The sequence below is a fragment of the Haliotis rubra genome, unplaced genomic scaffold (assembly GCF_003918875.1).
Source record: "Haliotis rubra isolate DU_JTF1 unplaced genomic scaffold, ASM391887v1 Scf13, whole genome shotgun sequence".
In the NCBI taxonomy this organism is placed as follows: Eukaryota; Metazoa; Mollusca; class Gastropoda; order Lepetellida; family Haliotidae; genus Haliotis; species Haliotis rubra.
The window spans coordinates 2,281,346-2,301,216 of NW_025765225.1; the positions used below are offsets into that span (position 1 = coordinate 2,281,346).

At 38.9% G+C, this 19,871-nt stretch overlaps 2 protein-coding genes and 1 long non-coding RNA gene across 6 annotated transcripts in view; 1 reads left to right on the plus strand and 2 right to left on the minus strand.

Annotated features, from left to right (window-relative positions):
- The window catches only part of LOC124267115 (protein stoned-B-like), a 142,397-nt gene extending 137,131 nt beyond the window's left edge, over positions 1–5,266 (plus strand). For all 4 annotated transcript variants that reach the window (XM_046701989.1, XM_046701991.1, XM_046701990.1 and 1 more), the window contains one exon: positions 2,015–5,266. In XM_046701989.1, the coding sequence (XP_046557945.1) occupies positions 2,015–2,268 (254 nt within the window). In that variant the 3' untranslated portion in view covers positions 2,269–5,266. The remainder of the gene's footprint in view (positions 1–2,014) is intronic.
- Positions 5,267–6,722: 1,456 nt separating this feature from the next.
- Positions 6,723–7,536, minus strand: LOC124267117. Its single transcript, XR_006895954.1, has 3 exons — positions 7,416–7,536; positions 7,102–7,332; positions 6,723–7,023 (listed from the first exon to the last, which is right to left on the minus strand). It is a non-coding gene; the product is annotated as an uncharacterized LOC124267117 (long non-coding RNA).
- A 2,986-nt stretch (positions 7,537–10,522) lies between these two features.
- On the minus strand, positions 10,523–12,549 carry LOC124267119 (neuromedin-U receptor 2-like). Its single transcript, XM_046701997.1, has one exon. The coding sequence runs from the start codon at positions 12,035–12,037 to the stop codon at positions 10,934–10,936; it is 1,104 nt and encodes a 367-aa protein (XP_046557953.1). The 5' UTR covers positions 12,038–12,549; the 3' UTR covers positions 10,523–10,933.
- Between the last annotated feature and the right edge of the window lie 7,322 nt (positions 12,550–19,871).

The window sequence follows — 19,871 nt, forward strand, 5'->3', positions numbered from 1 at the left end:
ATTTCATACACTGTCAAGATCACAGTTATCTTTGAGGCCCTGTTATGAAAGGTTTTGATCAAGATCACATTTATCCTTGAGGACCTGCTATGAAAGGTTTTCATCAAGATCACATTTATCCTTGAGGCCCAGCTATGAAAGGTTTTGATCACGATCTCATTTATCCTTGAGGCCCTGCTATGAAAGGTTTTGATCAAGATCACATTTATCCTTGAGGCCCTGCTATGAAAGGTTTTGATCAAGATCACATTTATCCTTGAGGCCCTGCTATGAAAGGTTTTGGTCAAGATCACATTTATCCTTGAGGACCTGCTATGAAATGTTTTGATCAAGATCACATTTATCCTTGAGGACCTGCTATGAAATGTTTTGATCAAGATCACGTTTATCCTTGAGGCCCTGCTATGAAAGGTTTTCATCAAGATCACATTTATCCTTGAGGCGCTGCTATGAAAGGTTTTCATCAAGATCACATTTATCTTTGAGGCCCTGTTATGAAAGGTTTTGATCAAGATCACATTTATCCTTGAGGACCTGCTATGAAAGGTTTTCATCAAGATCACATTTATCCTTGAGGCCCTGCTATGAAATGTTTTGATCACGATCTCATTTATCCTTGAGGCCCTGCTATGAAATGTTTTGATCAAGATCACATTTATCCTTGAGGCCCTGCTATGAAAGGTTTTGATCAAGATCACATTTATCCTTGAGGCCCTGCTATGAAAGGTTTTGGTCAAGATCACATTTATCCTTGAGGACCTGCTATGAAATGTTTTGATCAAGATCACATTTATCCTTGAGGACCTGCTATGAAAGGTTTTGATCAAGATCACATTTATCCTTGAGGCCCTGCTATGAAAGGTTTTGATCAAGATCACATTTATCCTTGAGGACCTGCTATGAAAGGTTTTGATCAAGATCACATTTATCCTTGAGTGACCTGCTAAAAGGTTTTGATCAAGATCAATGGCTATGGTCAGCTTTCATTTATTATAGAAAAATTGTTGTATAACTGTCATACATGGATGCATCATGCAAACATAGTACTTCCTTACATGTCTGCATGTCAGTAGACAAATCCTAGCATAACCTTATGTTATTGTAATGTTTCATGAATATTCTGGAAAGATGAGTTGAGGATAACCTACAATGAACTTATTCCACATGGACCTTAGCAACGTGTTTGGCTGCCATGATATGATCATGGTCAAGAAAAACTCAAGTGTTTGTTGTTACACCTTCTCAGAAAGTGTTGTTGCATTTACCATTACGCTTGCATGTACATTCTGTAGAACGGGGGAGCGCTGGGGTAGCGTTATGGTTGAAGCGTTCATTCATCATGCAGAAGACCCGGGTTTGATTCCTCACATGCATGGGTACAATGTGTGAAGCCCATCTCTGGTGTCCCCCCACTGTGATATTGCTAAAACCATACTCACTCACTGTAGAATGGAACCATGCTCTGAAGAGGTTTTGGTAAATAAGGAACCAAAACTTAAAGTCAGCATTCAGGGTTTGGTGATATAGCTGTAAGCTTCGGAGGTATGGCCATCTTCTCAAGCATGACACTCATCAGGAGTGCACATTAGAATGGTTCTCAACAAGAGTCCACCTGATGAATTGGGTGGTCTGGTAGCTAGAATATTTCCGAGCATGACTTTAAACAATAAGCACATACATTCTTCAAGCATGATAGTTGGATATATCTTTGCAGTGGCATATATCTTTACAAATACTTTGACACGACATGTTGGTGCCATGTTTATCAGTCGAAGTTATAAGAGGTTATTATGAAACATGGTTGTGTCAACCACTGGCATTTACAGTTGAAGTTTAACTTGTGCAATCATGAGAAGATCAAGGTCAAGGCTGGAAATATGTGATGATATATTTCAGACTTTAGAAGTTTTTTAGAAAACAGTGGTGACAGGTTTCAAGTACCTGCAAACACCTCTTGCATGTGTAGCAGCATCTTTCATCTTCATGTTGTTTAATGGTTCTTCTTTATTTGCAGGTGCCTACAAGAGCCACTTGTTTGTGTTGCGACTGGACCTCGGACCTCATGATGAGATTCCTGATCACTACGAGCAGTATGCTAATGTGGATTTCACAATGCCAGCATGTACTGTGTCTAAGGCCCAAGTTCGATCCATCTCTGTGGCAAATCCCAACCCACCAGAGAAGTGGGTCCGCTACATAGCCAAATACGAATACAAGGTTGAGATTGAACACCTTAATGAAACCGAGTCGGAGAAGGAGAGTGATTAGATGTGTCAGTTGGAGATCAACCATGGAGCCCTTGGGACAGTGAAATGGGATGAAATTGCACATATCTCAGCCATTTGTAACATTCCTTTCCTAGTGATACGCAAGACATACCCACCGAACTGGCTATGCCATGTTTCCACGTGTCATATTGCCAACCAATGTATAATGTCAGTTATACACTACCTGGAATATCACTAATCCTGATAATTAGCATCTGTCCTTGAGTTGTGAATCATAGGATTTCAGAATAAATATTGTGGTATTTGTGTCCAAGAAGAAGATTTAGATGAAACATACCATCATCAGAGTCCTAGAGTTTGTTTTCTACGCAGTGATTAACAAGGCAGTGTTTGTGCTTGATGTCAGCGGAGAATTAGGAAGGTTTTCTCTCTACTTCACCTCCTGTTGCTTAATGGATTGTATGATAAGTGTGGATTAAGTAATTCTTTCTTTCTGTGATAGTTATTTACAACTGAAATTGCCTTTAGACTCACTGTAACACAAACTTGTCTGTAGAGATAGATATCAAATTGTGAGCATAAATGTTTTACATGTAAGTTTAGAATATCTATTCTGCACTTAAACATGAATTTGAAACATTCATTGATGTACAAATATGTTTATGACATTAGAAAATTAGGTCCTTCCCTGTGAGTGTTACAGTTCCTAAATATTGATTTTACAGTGGGCTGCTTGGTGCATGGTCTGAAGAGTCATCTCCCTTGAACTGTGCAGCCATATGCATAACTACACTAAGTATTTGCAGTGCTGGAGAGCAGATGGTATTTGTTGATTTTGTCATCGATAATGTTTCTTTTTCTTGTCATAAACAACATGACTTGACGTTAAATGTACAATACATATTACTGTTAATGTTTGAATCAGATAAGACAATGCCATTAGACAAGTGAGTAATTTGAGGCCTTCTGTAGAATATGGTTTATATATACAGTAGACAAACTAGCATCAGATTCATGGAAGTAGACATTGCAAGTAGATACACCTATCCTGTACTATATTGTAAAAGGTAGATAACTCATTGAACATATGCATGTGTGCATTAAACACTGCATAAGACTTGTTGCAATTTGATTAATTATGTGATATGTAGAAAAGTGGATTTGGACAAAATTTGTAACATGTGTGTATATATGTAGATACGTATACAAGGTACTGTAGTTGGTCAATAGATCTTTGTTACAGTTTAAGGATTTGTATCATTGCACTGGATGACAAACAAACTTTGTGATGTCAGTGTGTCAAGAAAAGTTCTGAAAATAATGGCTGTAAAAACAGTGAAGTTGGAATCCTGACTAGAATCTACAGTGTTTCTGTAACAAATATGACTCTGTGTAAGTTTGAATATATTTTACTCCTTCCCAAAATGCATAATTCATAATCATCTTCCTTAAGTGGCATTTCTTCCTTAAGTAGCATTTGCTTGATAACGGTGTCAGGATCTACACCGAAACGTCGCAACTACTACTGCAACTAAGAAGTTGTCTATCCATAAAAGCGTTCCACTTCATCATATTCATCTGACAAAGAAAATGATAATTTGTTTTTGTAATGATAATATAACTAAGATGTAAATAATAACAGAATAACTGTCAGTTATACAATATGGATTGTTCAAGACGTATTCAGTACATAATGAAAAGATGAAATTGACATTGCAGACTTTTGTAAAGACTTCAGTATAGCTATGTAAGGCTTTGAAAAATTGTAATGGAGACTTGAGGAGGATTATTTGAAATTTGATACAATAGTCTAAAAAATGATGCCTGATGCAATTCCTTAGTTTGACTTTATATGCCGATGTGTGTTCATATGGACACTTGACTTAGCTGTGTTTTTGCCACCTGTTGGGTAGAATATCCTCAGCTTCTCACAAACACTTAGCATCATCACTATTGATATATGTTAATGATATGAATACAATTGCGCAATCAACTGATAATTCTTAGGATGATGGAAAAGGTTTTATTGCTTTTATCATAATAACTCAGGAATTACAATTTTCAGAACTTTTCTTAATATTTGATACCTAAGAATAGATGACTTTACCCCAAAGTCAGCAGAATAGAATATACAATTGTGAAGTTAACATAACTTGTACAAATGTATCGTGTACAATGCACAGTCCAGAGTTTGTACTTACAGCACAGTTCCACACTTTTTATTATAGTTTCTGTCTGTGAATAGGAAGACCCTGGCGAGACAAGAATATACAATGATTTTAAATTGATGCAGAAGACACTAGAAAGATGTAGTTTGTTGTTTTTATGTTGTTTGGCTTATTTCGTTATCTGCCATTGCTGATCAGCTGTAATCATGATGTAGTTCGGTATGTTTTTTCAGTTAATTTTGTTGTCATTTTAAAAGTATTTTTAATGTATACCGGTTTGTTTGCTGAGATTTTTCTTACACTGGTGCAGTGATCTGATATTTTAGGCAAAATGACATTCCATTAACAAAATACATCTAACAACTGAGGCAATAGTGTGTGTGCTAAACTTCATCATCTTTCTGACTGGATATATTTACTTGTTAGCTTTGAGGCTGGAGCTTTTACCATTTACGCAGATTTCCAGTTGATTATTGTCCTCAAGGTTTTTGGTATTTTTGGTTTTCCCTAATGTGAAATTGTTGCAGAGTTTCTGAAACTGACCACTGCACTCTACCATCTGACTCAACTAGAATCAAGAAAAAGACAGCATTATTTGTATGTTACATTTATTGTTTCTTTCTGTGTTGAAAGTAGCCGAATACCCGGGTTCGATTCCCCACATGGGTACAATATGTGAAGCCTATTTCTGGTGTCCCCTGCCGTGATATTGCTGGAATATTGTTAAAAGTGGTATAAAATTATAGTTATTCACTCACTGTTTAAACTATGATATAAAAGCATCAGAAACTATAGTAGCCATAGCCATTAAAAGTAGGTACATCAAACAGACCTGTAATCTACAATATATGTAAACGAGGACAAAGCTGGCAAATTACTTACTGTTTCTAACACAGAAACACAACATTGTCAATGAGAAAATGTTATTTATAAATTGCTCCATGCAATGACAAGACATATAATAACAATAAATGGCATGTAACATAATATCTCAATCCTATTCAGTATTTCATTTATAGAGTATTATTTATCATATTATTTATCATATATCAACCAATTTGTTATGTTATCCAATGTGTATGGTGTTATAGTCATTCTCATATTCTACTTGCATTATTATCTCTGGAATAGCTTGCTTCAAAGTATCCACATGCACAGGAAGTTAATGAGGCTTGTTTGAGTCACCAAATGAGGAACATCTCAGGGCCTTGATCCCAGGGCCTGTTACAGTATACTACACAGTTAATCAGCCTGGGTCTTGGAACCAGAGGATACATACTCACATGGCCGGACTGGGCAATATATTTGAAAGAGCATGAACAGACTGAGAGATGAGGAATAGCTGGAAAAGGACGATTTCATGCAGTTGCATTCTAACTATCTCTTTTTCAATTATATTTAATAAATCCTGTGTGTTTAATCCATCAAATATGGCAGCTGAGATACAAAAATCATTTTCCATTGAAAATGTTTGGTAAATCAAATTATCGTTTATTGTACTTTCCAGGCATTGGCTGAATAGAAAATGTGAAAAAGATTAAATCAGACAAATCTTGAATGTATTTTTCTGTTACAGTATATCGATTACAGGACTGATATTAATGAATGTACAGATACACGTTTTTTAATTGAAACTCTAATGCTTCGTTATGATATCTAAAACATCTTGCAGAATGCAAGAATATCTCTTTTTTCTTTAACACTTTTGTGCATGGCAGTTCAGTTGTTGCAATATTTGTTGGAACATGTTATTTGTGCTTTTGTCATCCATTTGTAATCTTACTAACACCATCTAGGGAATTCTAGAAAATGTATCCAAACTAAATTTAAAGATATATTATTGATCTCAGGGTTCTACACTTCACACAAGACACCATAATTGGTCAAGACTGCAGCCTAATTCTACTAACTATCTCAGTATATAGTCTGATGTATTAACTACCGTTCGTCGTAAGATGATATTCTATGGATATGCTTGCCAGTTGCTACTGTTACTCTTTATACTTGAATCATATCAATCTCATTTTGTATTTTTATAATTGTTTTGTGCTTTACCCTGGTTTACACAGATTTGTCTTTACAATGCCTTTACCATGTATGATTCTGATCTGCTTCTTTCTATCCCAGATACTCAGACTTTATGTTATGGTATTTTACTTACATCTGTGATAAGCCTTCTGTTGTTACTTGTTTTTTTAGCATGCAATTGTTTTAGATTTGTCCGTAGTGCAGAGAAGCTTCCTGAGCAGCCTTGTGTTTTACATGTGGTTTGAGAGTGTAGTTCTCACCTGTTACTAAATCTCAGCTAACGCGTTTTGTCCAATAACGATTGTCGTTTGATTTTGTGCAATATAATAACTTCAAATGAATACTGAAGATGGGAATGTGTAATGAAGTTACTTTCAAACATACTGATGTATGTGTTGAGATAGAGAACGTTTAGAAACACGGTCACATATAGGAATACGAGCACTGTTCGTTTCTATCTTGCTCACATCATCAGAAGTGTTCTGTTAAAGTATGTGTAATATTTTAAGACAAATTAAGAATTTATGGCAGTATTAGTGTTTTTTCTTTACTGTTTATTTTTATTGTTTAAGAATATGTTTGAATCTTATCAGGACATGCTGACTGTTGAACTAGCTCAACTTATCTGCATACAAGAAGCAGGTTTTTAGTCTGGTTGGCTTGTATTGGACCTAAACCTGACTGTTGAACTAGCTCAACTTATCTGCATACAAGAAGCAGGTCTTAGTCTGGTTGGCTTGTATTGGACCTAAACCTGACTGTTGAACTAGCTCAACTTATCTGCATACAAGAAGCAGGTCTTAGTCTGGTTGGCTTGTATTGGACCTAAACCTGACTGTTGAACTAGCTCAACTTATCTGCATACAAGAAACAGGTTTTAGTCTGGTTGGCTTGTATTGGACCTAAACCTGACTGTTGAACTAGCCCAACTTATCTGCATACAACAAGCAGGTCTTAGTCTGGTTGGCTTGTATTGAACCTACCGGTATACCTGAAACATTGTAACAACTGGAAGAGATGAAGTTACACATTTCCTTTGAAATCACCCTTGTTAAAGTTTCTTGTGTACTTAACATGTCATGATTTATGAGAAAAAACATACTTGGTGTGGTTTTGAAAGATATTTCAAACATTTTCAATATGACAAGCTGGAGATGTACAATAGATGTAGCTCATTGTGCAGGTAGAGCTGTGCACACAATGGAGAACTTTTACCTGGATGTGGATGACTTCGACAGTTGGACACATGATAGATACTGTATGCTGACTTTACAGGGAATGTTGAACAAGTAGTAAGATAGTAGAATGATTGTTGTGGTTTTACAGAATAATTCATATACCAGATCACTTGTGCAATATGTTTAAATGGATGGGGCATTGGGTCAGCTGCATGGCCATGTTGTACACAAGAACATTGATTAACACTGTACACAAGAACACTGAGTAAAACACTGTACACAAGAACATTGATTTAACACTGTACACAAGAACACTGAGTAAAACACTGTACACAAGAACACTGAGTACACAAAAACTGAGTAAAACTGTACACAAGAACACTGAGTAAAACACTGTACACAAGAACACTGAGTAAAACACTGTACACAAGAACACTGAGTAAAACACTGTACACAAGAACACTGAGTAAAACACTGTACACAAGAACACTGAGTAAAACACTGTACACAAGAACATTGATTTAACACTGTACACAAGAACATTGAGTAACACTACTCAAGAACAATTAAATATACTGTACACAAGAAGATTCACTTTATGTCTTTCAGTGGATGTTTTTCTGACTGTATTTGTGTCGGTGAAGACTGAAATTAGAATGAGGTATTTACCTAGGTCTTCAATGAAAAGAAGAGCTGCATTCATTTAATAGTGAATGTATAAAATGTCCACACCAGAGAATAACCACCCTGGATTATCACCTTAGAATAACTACCCTGGATTATTACCTGAGAAAAATTTACCCTGGATTGTCCAAAAGCAATTCCATTTTGTGTAAAAGTTAATTCAAAACATTTCAATTCAAGTTGTGTGCATTCTTGGGCCAAGCAGCCACACTTGTCAGCCTCACTGCCTCATTAAGTAGTGTATTTTGAAGAAACTGAAACACCCATCCATTACAACATGGCAAGGGAGAATAAAATTGCAAACTAAACACAGTAACAATCAGGTACAGTGTGTAATCAATGGGCTGTTCAACACGACTATGCACTGCCCATGGCCCTTGTATAATGCCAACAGTCTTAGCCTGAGCAGGCTCCTGCCCTGGGCTGCCTCAACAGACAGTGCTCACAGTATTCTAGAGACTCTTGTGTCTGTATGTCTGTACAGCCCTACACTGTAGACACACTGGCAGTAGGACCACGTGATCATATTGATGGTTTATTTAGCATTCCCATGACACATCACATTGTAGCTACTGTACATGTAGTTGTGTAGCTCAGTAAAAATATTCATCAAGTTTTGTCTTTTGTAGTTTCTTTGTTGCCTGCTGATCTTTTGTGTAGAGTGAGTGAGTGAGTGAGTTTAGTTTTACGCCGCTTTTAGCAGTATTCCAGCAATATCACGGAAGGGACACCAGAAATGGGCTTCACACATTGTACCCATGTGGGGAATCGAACCCGGGTTTTCGGCGTGACGAGCGAACGCTTTAACCACTAGGCTACCCCACCGCCCCTTTTGTGTAGAGAATGACATTGGACAACTTGGTTTGGATGAGTGGATTCCTAACAGCACCTTTGTAAAAGCGAAGATTCAGGTAAGATGGATTCTATGAAGCTTTAATGAAGAATGATCAGTTTCATCAGAGGCTTAGACATGGATTGGATAATACTATAACACGGGCAACAAACCACCTCCTGACACAGCTATCAAAGGATTGTTGTCATCCATCATCATCATCATCATCATCATCAACACTGACTGACTGACTAAGTTTGGCTTTACGCCGCTTTTAGCAATATTCCAGCAACATCACGGCGGGGGACACCAGAAATGGGCTTCACACGTTGTACCCATGTGGGGATTCGAACCCGGGTCTTCGGCTTGACGAGCCAACGCTTTAACCACTAGACTACCCCACTGCCCCTCGTCATCAACAACAATAAAAGAGTTATCAACATCATCTATAACATTATTGTTATCATTGTTCAGTTGGAGAACTTATCTTCAGTGATGTTAGCCATAAGGGCTGTTGTTTGGTTCAAATGTTTTTCAATTTAATGATTATCAGGAATAAGTAGACACTCACTGACATGTGTGAGTGTGAGTAGGTAAGATTTTATGCTGCTTCTAGCAATATTCCACCAATATCACTGTTGGGAACACCAGGAATGAGTTTCACACTTTTTACTCCTATTGAGAATCAAACCCATGTCTTTGGTGCAACAAGTGAATGCTTTAAACACTAGGCTAACCAGATAGGTACAAGAACCATAACAAATGGGAGATTGAAAGAGAAAAACTCAGAAACTCAGAAAAAACACTTACACAAAACCTTTCCTCCGAGCTATGTGTGATTGCACTGCATTACATTTGCTATTATTGTCATCTATAGTGAGATCTGCATTGTCATATAAAATCAAGTATGTATCTTTGGAAACAATGTTATTGTTACCAATATTTTGTGAGTAATTTAGCATATCGTTACAATGTTTATCAAACACAATAAAAAGTAAACAATATTTTTTTCCAAGCTTTATTTCCAAGAGAGGAAGTTGTACATTAATTTTATCACAATATTAATAGATGTCAATTTGTAAAACATGTCACATTTGTTGTAAAGTACATTTTGACACATAGTATCATATGGGTCATCAAAATGCCTCTCTCCCAGCAGATCTGCTTCTCTTGGCATATGAATCTTTCACTAATTTAGCCAAATCAAAGAAATATTAACCTCAGTTTCATATATATAGTATATAGATGACCAAATATCTTCAACAGTGAGAAGGTAAATAAGTACTTTCATCACCTCATCTATCTCAAGTCATGTCAAGCAATACCATCTGGTCAGATGATCATGAACTTTGGAGCAGGTTTATTTAATAAAAAATGGAAAGATATTTTTCTTACATCCAAAATCCCTTCTATAAATAAGACTAAGACCTTTGTTATATGCAGAGTCCATTTAATAGGCATTTAGAAGGATTTACTAAGTGTGGCTTGCTAATGTGATATACGATGCTGACCCACACTGTGACCGTTGTGTTTGGGTTTTTTCACACCACCTTACTCAGCCTTACTTTATCGGAAGGGTGGTCAGACATGTTTGAGGCATAATATAACGTGGGTCAATCACTAAAGTGTCTGATCCAGTGTTGTTTTTTGGCCCAGATCATATGGTAGAGTATTGCCAAGTATTGTGTCAGCCAACACACGACCACTATTTTAATGAAACGTGTCAGTGGTAAGTGCTAACAGGATATAACACTCACAATCCTACCTGGTTGTTCTGTAGCCATTAATGATTGTCATATACCTCTATGATATTGTTCATTTGCAGCGGAAAATACGTTTCAAACATACAAAACTTTCCCTCCGAAAATGTGGACTGAGAATACTGTATATTATAGGATTCATCGCATTATTGAGAAAATAAGAATTATTGCACATTTTGTAAATAATAAGCTCAGTGGAACCCATGTCTTCCTGAAACCTCTGACCTGAGAAATGCAGTAGCTCCACAGTCAGGTAAGGGACGTAACCAATGATTCCTGAAAATGTAATAACACTCAGCATCATAGTTGTATGTCCAGGGCGCAGGTGGATTTTACCAATGCTACTCCGAGTTTTGTCGATCGGCGTCTTCATGCTGCTCAATGCTCTTGCTATCAACATCTGCTCAAACTTCTTTCTCTTCATTGGACTAACAGGCATAGTTGGCAATTTGTCAGAAACACGAGCACCAATGGTTCCACAGCTACGCTTACAGACTGTTAAAGCTATGAGACCATAGAATACTACAAATGTAATGAAACAGATGCCAAACAACAAACTTAAACATCCTTGAAACAACAGTGAATAGATTGAATGATACATCATGTCTGATGTGGAACAATCAACTCCGGTCACGCCATCAATACGAGTACGCACGGTTCTGTTTCCACTCAGAACCACCATAGGCCAGGCGATAGACACAGCCAACGCGCACATAACTGTTGCCAGAGATTTAGACTGTTCCAGGGAGGGCATCTCCAGAGGATAGCGGGTATTGCGAAAACGGTCACTAGCAATACAGACAAGTATTAATCCAGAAAAGGTGTTCGTAAATGCTTCAATAAATCGGAATATTTTACAAGGGATCGGTATTTGGTTAAGAAATGAGTTTACATTGTCGTAAATTTCAAATGGTAGACATACTGAACAGCTCAACAGATCTGTGGCCGCCAATATAATCATAAACAAGATGGCGGCCTTCATCTGGTACCTTCGTCCATAGACGTAAATCGCCAGTATGTTTCCGATGATTCCTGTTACCATGACAACACAAAATACTGCAATTACAGGTAGAAGAAGTAACCGCCTTTCTGCATTTAGTTGTTCAAGTGTTGCCGACCTGTTTGCATCTGACATGTTTCTACTTGCCACAGTGCACATGCTGACCTGGAGAGTATGCGATTCCTGAATGAAGCTTGTTTGTAATCCACATGAAAAGCTTTCACGCACGTGTCTGATCAAATGGGCTCTATCTTCATTTCACAACGGTTGTAGTGGGCTCAGTATACATATGTCTGGGATTACAACTGTGTCACTTCGTACACATAAGGCTCCATCTTTAACTCTTCGCCTCTTGTAACATCGTCCTGAACGCATGCAGGTAATGCCTGGGAGTATCCCAATGTCGCGTCTTGTACAACCGACTTCTTTCTGACGTCTTCAGCATGCAGTGTACCATCTCTCACAGATGTATACTTTATACAAGTAAGTTGCCTTAATCCCAATGTCCCGTTTGGAAATCTGGAGATGAATAAAGCATTACAGAACAGGAAATCTGACTCCCATGTATCCGCTTGGACATCTCTGACTCACAAATTGCAACAATTATGCTCCAAATTGAGAAGAAATCTTTACATACCACGTTAAACGGCGTTTAAGCCAATAATATTAAAATTTACAGTTTACGGCCTTCTGACATTAAGCCGTCATCACGGGAGGGAACAGGAGAAGGCTGGTGTTGGGTATCAGTCGTCAGACGCAAACATTTTGTAGTTTTGACGTGAAATGAAACTCAGATTCAGGTATGACTTTGGGTTTTGAATAACCACGCATGACAACCATTGATACTTGGTGTTGTTTGACGGAAGTAGTAAGAAAATAAATTGTTTATGCTGCTCATAATGGTGATACAATATAGGAGACCAAAAAATTAAGAAAAGAAAATCCGTAGAATCAAATGATAAATACGCTGAATTCATGTATCCTCTGTGCTTCATGTCTTGTATGTAATTGCGTGTTAACATACAGTGGTTGCAAAATGTAAAGGTCGTGGAGCGTTGCCGTGTTAGCGAAACCACTACGGCTGGATATTGCCCTGATTATCATATTGCGATATATTGCAATAATTCAAGAGATATTGCAATACATATAGTGATATATTGACTGGAAGGTTTCTGTCCAAGTGTGTACATCATAAATTCATAATAGCTCTCTGTGTGCGACATCATCTTCTTAGTTGCTGTTACAACATATGTTCAGGCTTCCTGTCCCCACTGTGTATGGGTGTATGCCAGTGGTTTACAGATAAATGATATAGAGCCTTAATGTGGAATTTTTCATTGCAGTAACTGTATTGCAACAAAGTTTGCGAACATAATGATAAAGGTAATACTATAACATGATTTTCACGGTCAGTGTTTGCTTCAACAGAATGCACTTCAATGCAGTATGTAATTATTGTTACTGTTTGTCAGTGATTCATTCAGATTCAGCTCCAATATAAACATGTGTTAACATGAACTGTTGTAAAATGAAACAAACACATGATTTAGATTAAAATATCATGTGACCTCCAATAACTAAGACCCTTCACTAGTATGTCATTGTACAGTCCTACAAAATTTATAAGACTTTGGCCTTTATCATAAATTGATAACATATGTCCCATTATGAAACAAAACAAAAATAACAAAATAATGTGAATTGTGAAATCGCGAGATACTTTACCGGTATATACCGGTTTACCGGTAATATTGCACAGCCCTAGAAACCAAAACTAGCGCGTAGGTGGTGCTGATAAATGAAAAAATAATGAAATGTGAATCTGGGAGACAAGCTGTGATCCTGTCCAACGGATGCACAGCACAGCACAACAAAACACCCCACAGCATTAAGACAGGATGTCATCAATGTCTTAATAATCATTTCATGTTTTAAACGCCTTCCAAGACTTTTTCTAAGCATCGTCTCAGGGAACTTTTCATTTTCATACGTAGGCTGTATATTATTTTTTCTACCATCAAATATATAAAGCGTCTGCATCAGACAATAAGCAGTTTCTATTTGGCGCAAAAGACAAGATGGTGATGAGTTGTAGAGTGAGTGAAGAGTTGTATGTGCCACTGATGACGTCATCAAGATGACACCAGTGGCCGTATGTATATGTTGGGCGTAGCTGACGTCAGGCGTAACATACTACGTCGGGCTTAGCCTGCTGGGTAGGTGGCGTAAAATGAGCACTAGACTGGCGCTACGACTGGCGTAACGGTTTAACTACGTCCTAATATGGAGCTATATAAGGGTTGTAGATTATCCCTGGTCCGGGCGCACATTTTACTTACGCCCGGACTAGATTTTACGCCCGACATATGCATACGGCCACAGGTGTTGGGCGAAAACTGTAAGTATGTCCTCCCCTGACAGGAACGCCCCTGCCCACACATGGCCTGGTTTAGTCATACAAGTATGTTGATGTTTTGCATTCAGCAGAATGAAATAAATACAAGTCGCTTGTTGACATGATACATAATGCTATCCCATGACATCCTACTACTATAAACGGCATTTGAATGTTTGTTTATGAACAGTGTGTGCGTGTAGGGTGCTTCCAGTAGAACAGGATATGCTCACCACTCATAATACTTTACATCACTGTTTTGCCTCTTATCTACGACAGAATATAAAGACTGTCTGTTCGCTGGCGTTGGCGTTGACATTGACATTGGGACTGGCGATTTGAATTCCAAACCAACAACAAACAATTGAAACCAACAGACAAAGAGAAAATCCACATCGTGGCTAGCGTAGCAGTTTGACCCGGGAAATATAAGCATATTTATCTGTAACACCCACATGACACCACATGGCTGTTACACCCCCATGACACCACATGGCTGTTACAACCACATGACTCCACCATGGCTGTTACACCCACATGACAACACCTTTGCTGTTACACCCACATGACACCACATGGCTGTTACAACCACATGACTCCACCATGGCTGTTACACCCACATGACACAACCTTTGCTGTTACACCCACATGACACCACATTGCCGTTACACCCACATGACACCACATTGCCGTTACAACCACATGACACCACATGGCTGTTACATCCCCATGACACCACGTGGCTGTTACAACCACATGACTCCACCATGGCTGTTACACCCACATGACACCACATTGCTGTTACAACCACAATTTACAATAGAACCACTGTTTCGACTTTTTAACAGCGGGCTGTAAAGTAAGGGCCAAAAACTTTATTCATGTGAATTTAGAACACTACCGCCATGTTTCGACTTTATGACGGCAGACTGTAAAGGGCCAATGAATCATTTAAATTGCATGTTAACATCCAGTTACGCTCAATCAGCCAAGTCACCGAACCAGATGATCCTGGTCCAGTATAGTTGTGATTTTGACCTCTACCCCAGGTTTTACAGTCAGCTTGTTAATCACCTCCATCCCCTGGAGATTAACCGACACTTCAACCTGAACCTTGTCACATGTTAAGTGTAAAATATCACAACCGTCTAGATCCATGATTTCTGTCTGCATGACCGCAGGCCTGCAAATCAAGGTCGCTGCTATCTACTTCAAGGTGTCCTTCATGACCAGTCAGGGGATCCATAATGAAATCATCCTGTTGCTACTCCTCTATTAAACATCTGTATACAATTATGTCGTTAAAATTCCCCCTGGATTATGGTTGCCTTATTCCTGAGGATTCCACAGACACATACAGAATGGAAATGACAATTTTAACTAAGTCATAGCTATCCCTAGTGGTATGCTTAAAGAGTTCTGCAGTTATCTCCCTTAGCTGTGACGTCACAACATAATTGTTGAAAACCTCTCATAATTTATTTGTATGGACAACACAGAGGATCCATCATGAAATCATCCTGTAAATAATCCTCGAGTAAACAACTGTATACTCCGCATCGTTACTGAGAGTCACGCAGATAATACGAAACATTAGACATACTTCGCATTTTCAATTTCCAGACTGCAGTTCAGTTGCGTCTGGACAACATTGCTTGCATCCTGGTTCCCGAGCCTCTCATTGGTTTGTATAGAGAACCAATGAGAGGCCCGGGGGCAGGATGCATTGCTTGTTACTTGCCATGTATTGCACGTGCATGGGCTGAACCGCTGGTTGAGTCCATGCACAGGCAAGCTGTAGCGCAAATAGGGTTGCGCAACAGGGAGAAAAATTACCAGTCTTCGCTCGCAGGTAGGAAGACTGGCCATGTTTCTCTCTGTTGCGCGACCCTTTTTGCGCTACAGCTTGTCTGTGGTTCATGGTACCCATTTCCACCACCTTCAATGAAGCACTAGCATTTTCACCTTCATCGTTTTTAATAGTCGTTCATTTTACAAATTAAAAAGTCATCCAATCAGTGTGACAAATGAATAATTACATATTCTTCAGCTGTTTATAACGCATGAACTCTTGTTGTCCTATGTTCGTGACTGCTACACTACAACCCAGGCGACCTTGCAATGATAGCTATATCAATGTTTGACCCTACGTCGATGATCAAATATATCGCGTAACGTCATATATTAACCATGTAAAGCTGCATCATTCATCTTTCAATTAGCCATGTCAATCCATCTTTATCCACGACACTAATGAGACCAAGGGTTAAGAGTACATACAGAGTGTGCTATTTTTTTAATAAACTGCAACTTTGATTATTTTTTTTCATAATTAGAGTAAGCTTCGACCTTTAACTTTCCCTCTCTCAGACATATAAATGCTTATTATTATGTTATTATGGAAGCGTATTAGTGCAAAAGTCTAAACAATTTTTATCATCTGTACATGTAGATGATACTTTGAAGATACCGACTCCAAAAAGTATGGTTACAAATGTCGATAATTCGATTATACCTCCTCCTAAGCAGATTATAATATCGTGTACGTTAATACAAGTATCATACACATAGAAGCAATGTATCATCTAAGTCAATGAACGTGAAGAATATAGTACGAGAGGAAACGAAACAGCTTTAGTCGGTTACCCCCCTTTGAATACACAATGCCATTTAGAAAGTGGTCAAATGTAAGATATGTTATATTTGGAATTACACTTTCTTAGTGAAGTACAAATTCTAGTACTTTTATGAGGGATTGAGTCCCATCCGGGATTCAAACCCACACCCTCAGAGTCAGGCACCTAATCACCAGCACACAAAATCAAACGCCTATAACCCGCAGCGTTGCAGCTTCTAATTGTATTTTGAACCACTCTGCGTTTATACCTTCATTGCTCATACACAATGGCAACACATAAACTGTTTGGTGATTCGTTCAGTAACGTTGTTTATCATCACAATTTAGCCTTATCGGTGGATACTCGTTATTTCCTCGCGTTTATCTTAATGAAGAAATTCAAACGGACCCTACAGTTGCAGACAGGAATACCACTAAACTGTGCCAATTGCATTAGGAGATACTCATATCAAGTGTTGACTATGTGGGGGTTGAATTACTGCATATACATATGTATATATGTTTTCTTTAGTTTCCATGGTTACATGTTTTGAATTTCTTATCATTTGACAATAGCACCATTTTTATATCTATATGGGGGAGAAGTTCAAAGTTTGACGTTGGAGAAGAAACGTAATCCATTAAGATTTCCGACAAAGCCCACAAATCCCTAATGCTTCGGTCTGAAGACATCGGCAAACATATTCTTTTTAAAAACATGTACCATCCCACACAAGTCCTAATATGATAACATTAATTATATCAGCCATATCGCAAAAGGTATGGGCTGTGGGATGGTGGTTTAAGTGTTTGCTGGTCATGTTGACTGCCTGGGTTCTTTCGCCATGATATTGCTGGGACAATGTTAACACCGATCTATAATCACTTACAATCGGTGTTATTAAGCAACACCAACACACCAAGGACGGTCTGGTATTGAGGGGCGGTGGTGTAGCCTAGTGGCTAAAGCGTTGGCTCGTCACGCCGAAGACCCGGGTTCGAATCCCCACATGGGTACAATGTGTGAAGCCCATTTCTGGTGTCCCCCGCCGTGATGTTGCTGGAATATTGCTAAAAGCGGCGTAAAACCAATCTCAGTCAGTCAGTCAGTCTGGTATTGGTGTGAGCTTGGTGAAAGCCCTCGTGATTTCTTCATGAAGTATCCAACAACCATACTCTCCTGCTAAACGTATCCCTTTCCTTATTGATATAACATTCAAATGCATTTGTTATTTATTGCTACACTATATGACAGCGCACCAGGGCTGCATGCCTTATCAAACATAAAGATCTCATAAAGAGAACCGTCTTTTTCACAAACATGTTCGCACTTAAGCCTTTTTAAAGACTCTCATCTTGTTTGGAATTGACAAAAAGACCAAACTTAGAGACTTAGAGATGAATTGTTGAACGGCAGCAGATCATTAGACTCTAAGAGAAATTCCAGAGCCTCTATATATGGCTGCATGGTTAGCTTTCTAACACACTAAACTTGAATCTATTTCGATTTCTTCTGCGATGGGGGTTTGATTTCAGCTTTGATTCAAAATACATCTTTATTATAAGTAGGAAGAACAGAAGTTTGTGTGAGTTTAACATCATGGCGTGTCAAGCTGATAAGGGCGTATAAGCCTGACGTGATGCGGCTCGTGGACTTTCACACACCTGGAAACTCTTGACCACAGGCGGGAGGTGGGGTAGCCTAGTGGTTAAAGCGTTCTCTTGTCACGCCGAAGACCCGGGTTCGATTCCCCTGAGAGGCACAATGTTTGAAGCCCATTTCTGGTGTTCCCCGCCGTGATATTGCTGGAATATTGCTAAAGGCGGCGTAAAACTAAACTCACTCACTTGAACACAGGCATGTTACTGACAAACCTTAACCACAAAGAGAGCGTATCTGGTATTTGAACCTCTATCATAGGTTCCATCGTAGGGTCATAGCTTAATCGTGGCGCCCCAGTCGACGGCAACTCGTGCCCCTCCTGAAAGAGAAACTCCCTCGGGGAGATATTGGGAGGTTCGTGTGTTCCCACAATAAGTCATATACAGAAGTTAAAATGTAAAAATGCGTACATGGAGATATGGGTGTCGTCAGGAAGTGAGCAATTGTTGTCACGGATGCGGTCAAACGTTTAACATTTGTAGTCACGGATGTGCTCATCATGTCATTTAGCCGGCACGCTATGGGCGGTGTGAACAGCTCTGGCAGAGGTAGTGTGGAACCAGAATGTGGCGGTAAGCGATCATGGTGACATGGTATCATGACGGCAACATTGACAAAGGTCAGACTGTCAAACAAACGTAGGCGAGGCTGGTGAAACAACATGGGCTGAACTCGGACATTTAGGCAGCCACCGGAAGATCATTTATGAAAATAAAATACAGCCTAATTTGGCGAAAGCAGTCATATTCAAGGTTTACTTACCCCCATTGTCTAAGTACTAGCAGGCTTCATTGCTTTGCCTACCTTAGACAAAACCTGCCGGCATTCAGGGACGTACCCATATTCAACCGGCTATGATCCACCAATGAGCATTTGAAAAAAAGATTATTTATCTAAGAGAAAACAAATCAATATTTAAGGATTCCACAGTAGCCTACTATTAGGCTAAAGATCCACCAAATCTGTGAAAGATGAAGAGTGAGTGAGACTTGATTTTATGCCGCCTTAGTAGTATGTACTTTATCTCTTACCCGTGAAGATCCGGGTTAGAATTGGTCTTCATAAACCCTGGGGACGGTGGGGTAGCTCAGTGGTCAAAGCATTCGCTCGTCACGCCGAAGGCCCGGGTTCTATTCCTCACATGGGTACAATGTGTGCAGCCCATTTCTGGTGTCCCCCGCCGTGATATTGCTGGAATATTGCTAAAAGCAGGGTAAAATTCAAGTCAATCAATCTTCAGTAACCCATGCTTGTGTAGATCGGGTGGTCAGGTTCGCTGACTTGGCTTAGTGTCATCGTATCCCGATTCATGCTGTTG

What these genes read in the sequence shown, in the direction of transcription:
- LOC124267119 (XM_046701997.1), bottom strand. Translation starts at nt 12,037, where the DNA reads ATGTGCACTGTGGCAAGTAGAAACATGTCAGATGCAAACAGGTCGGCA.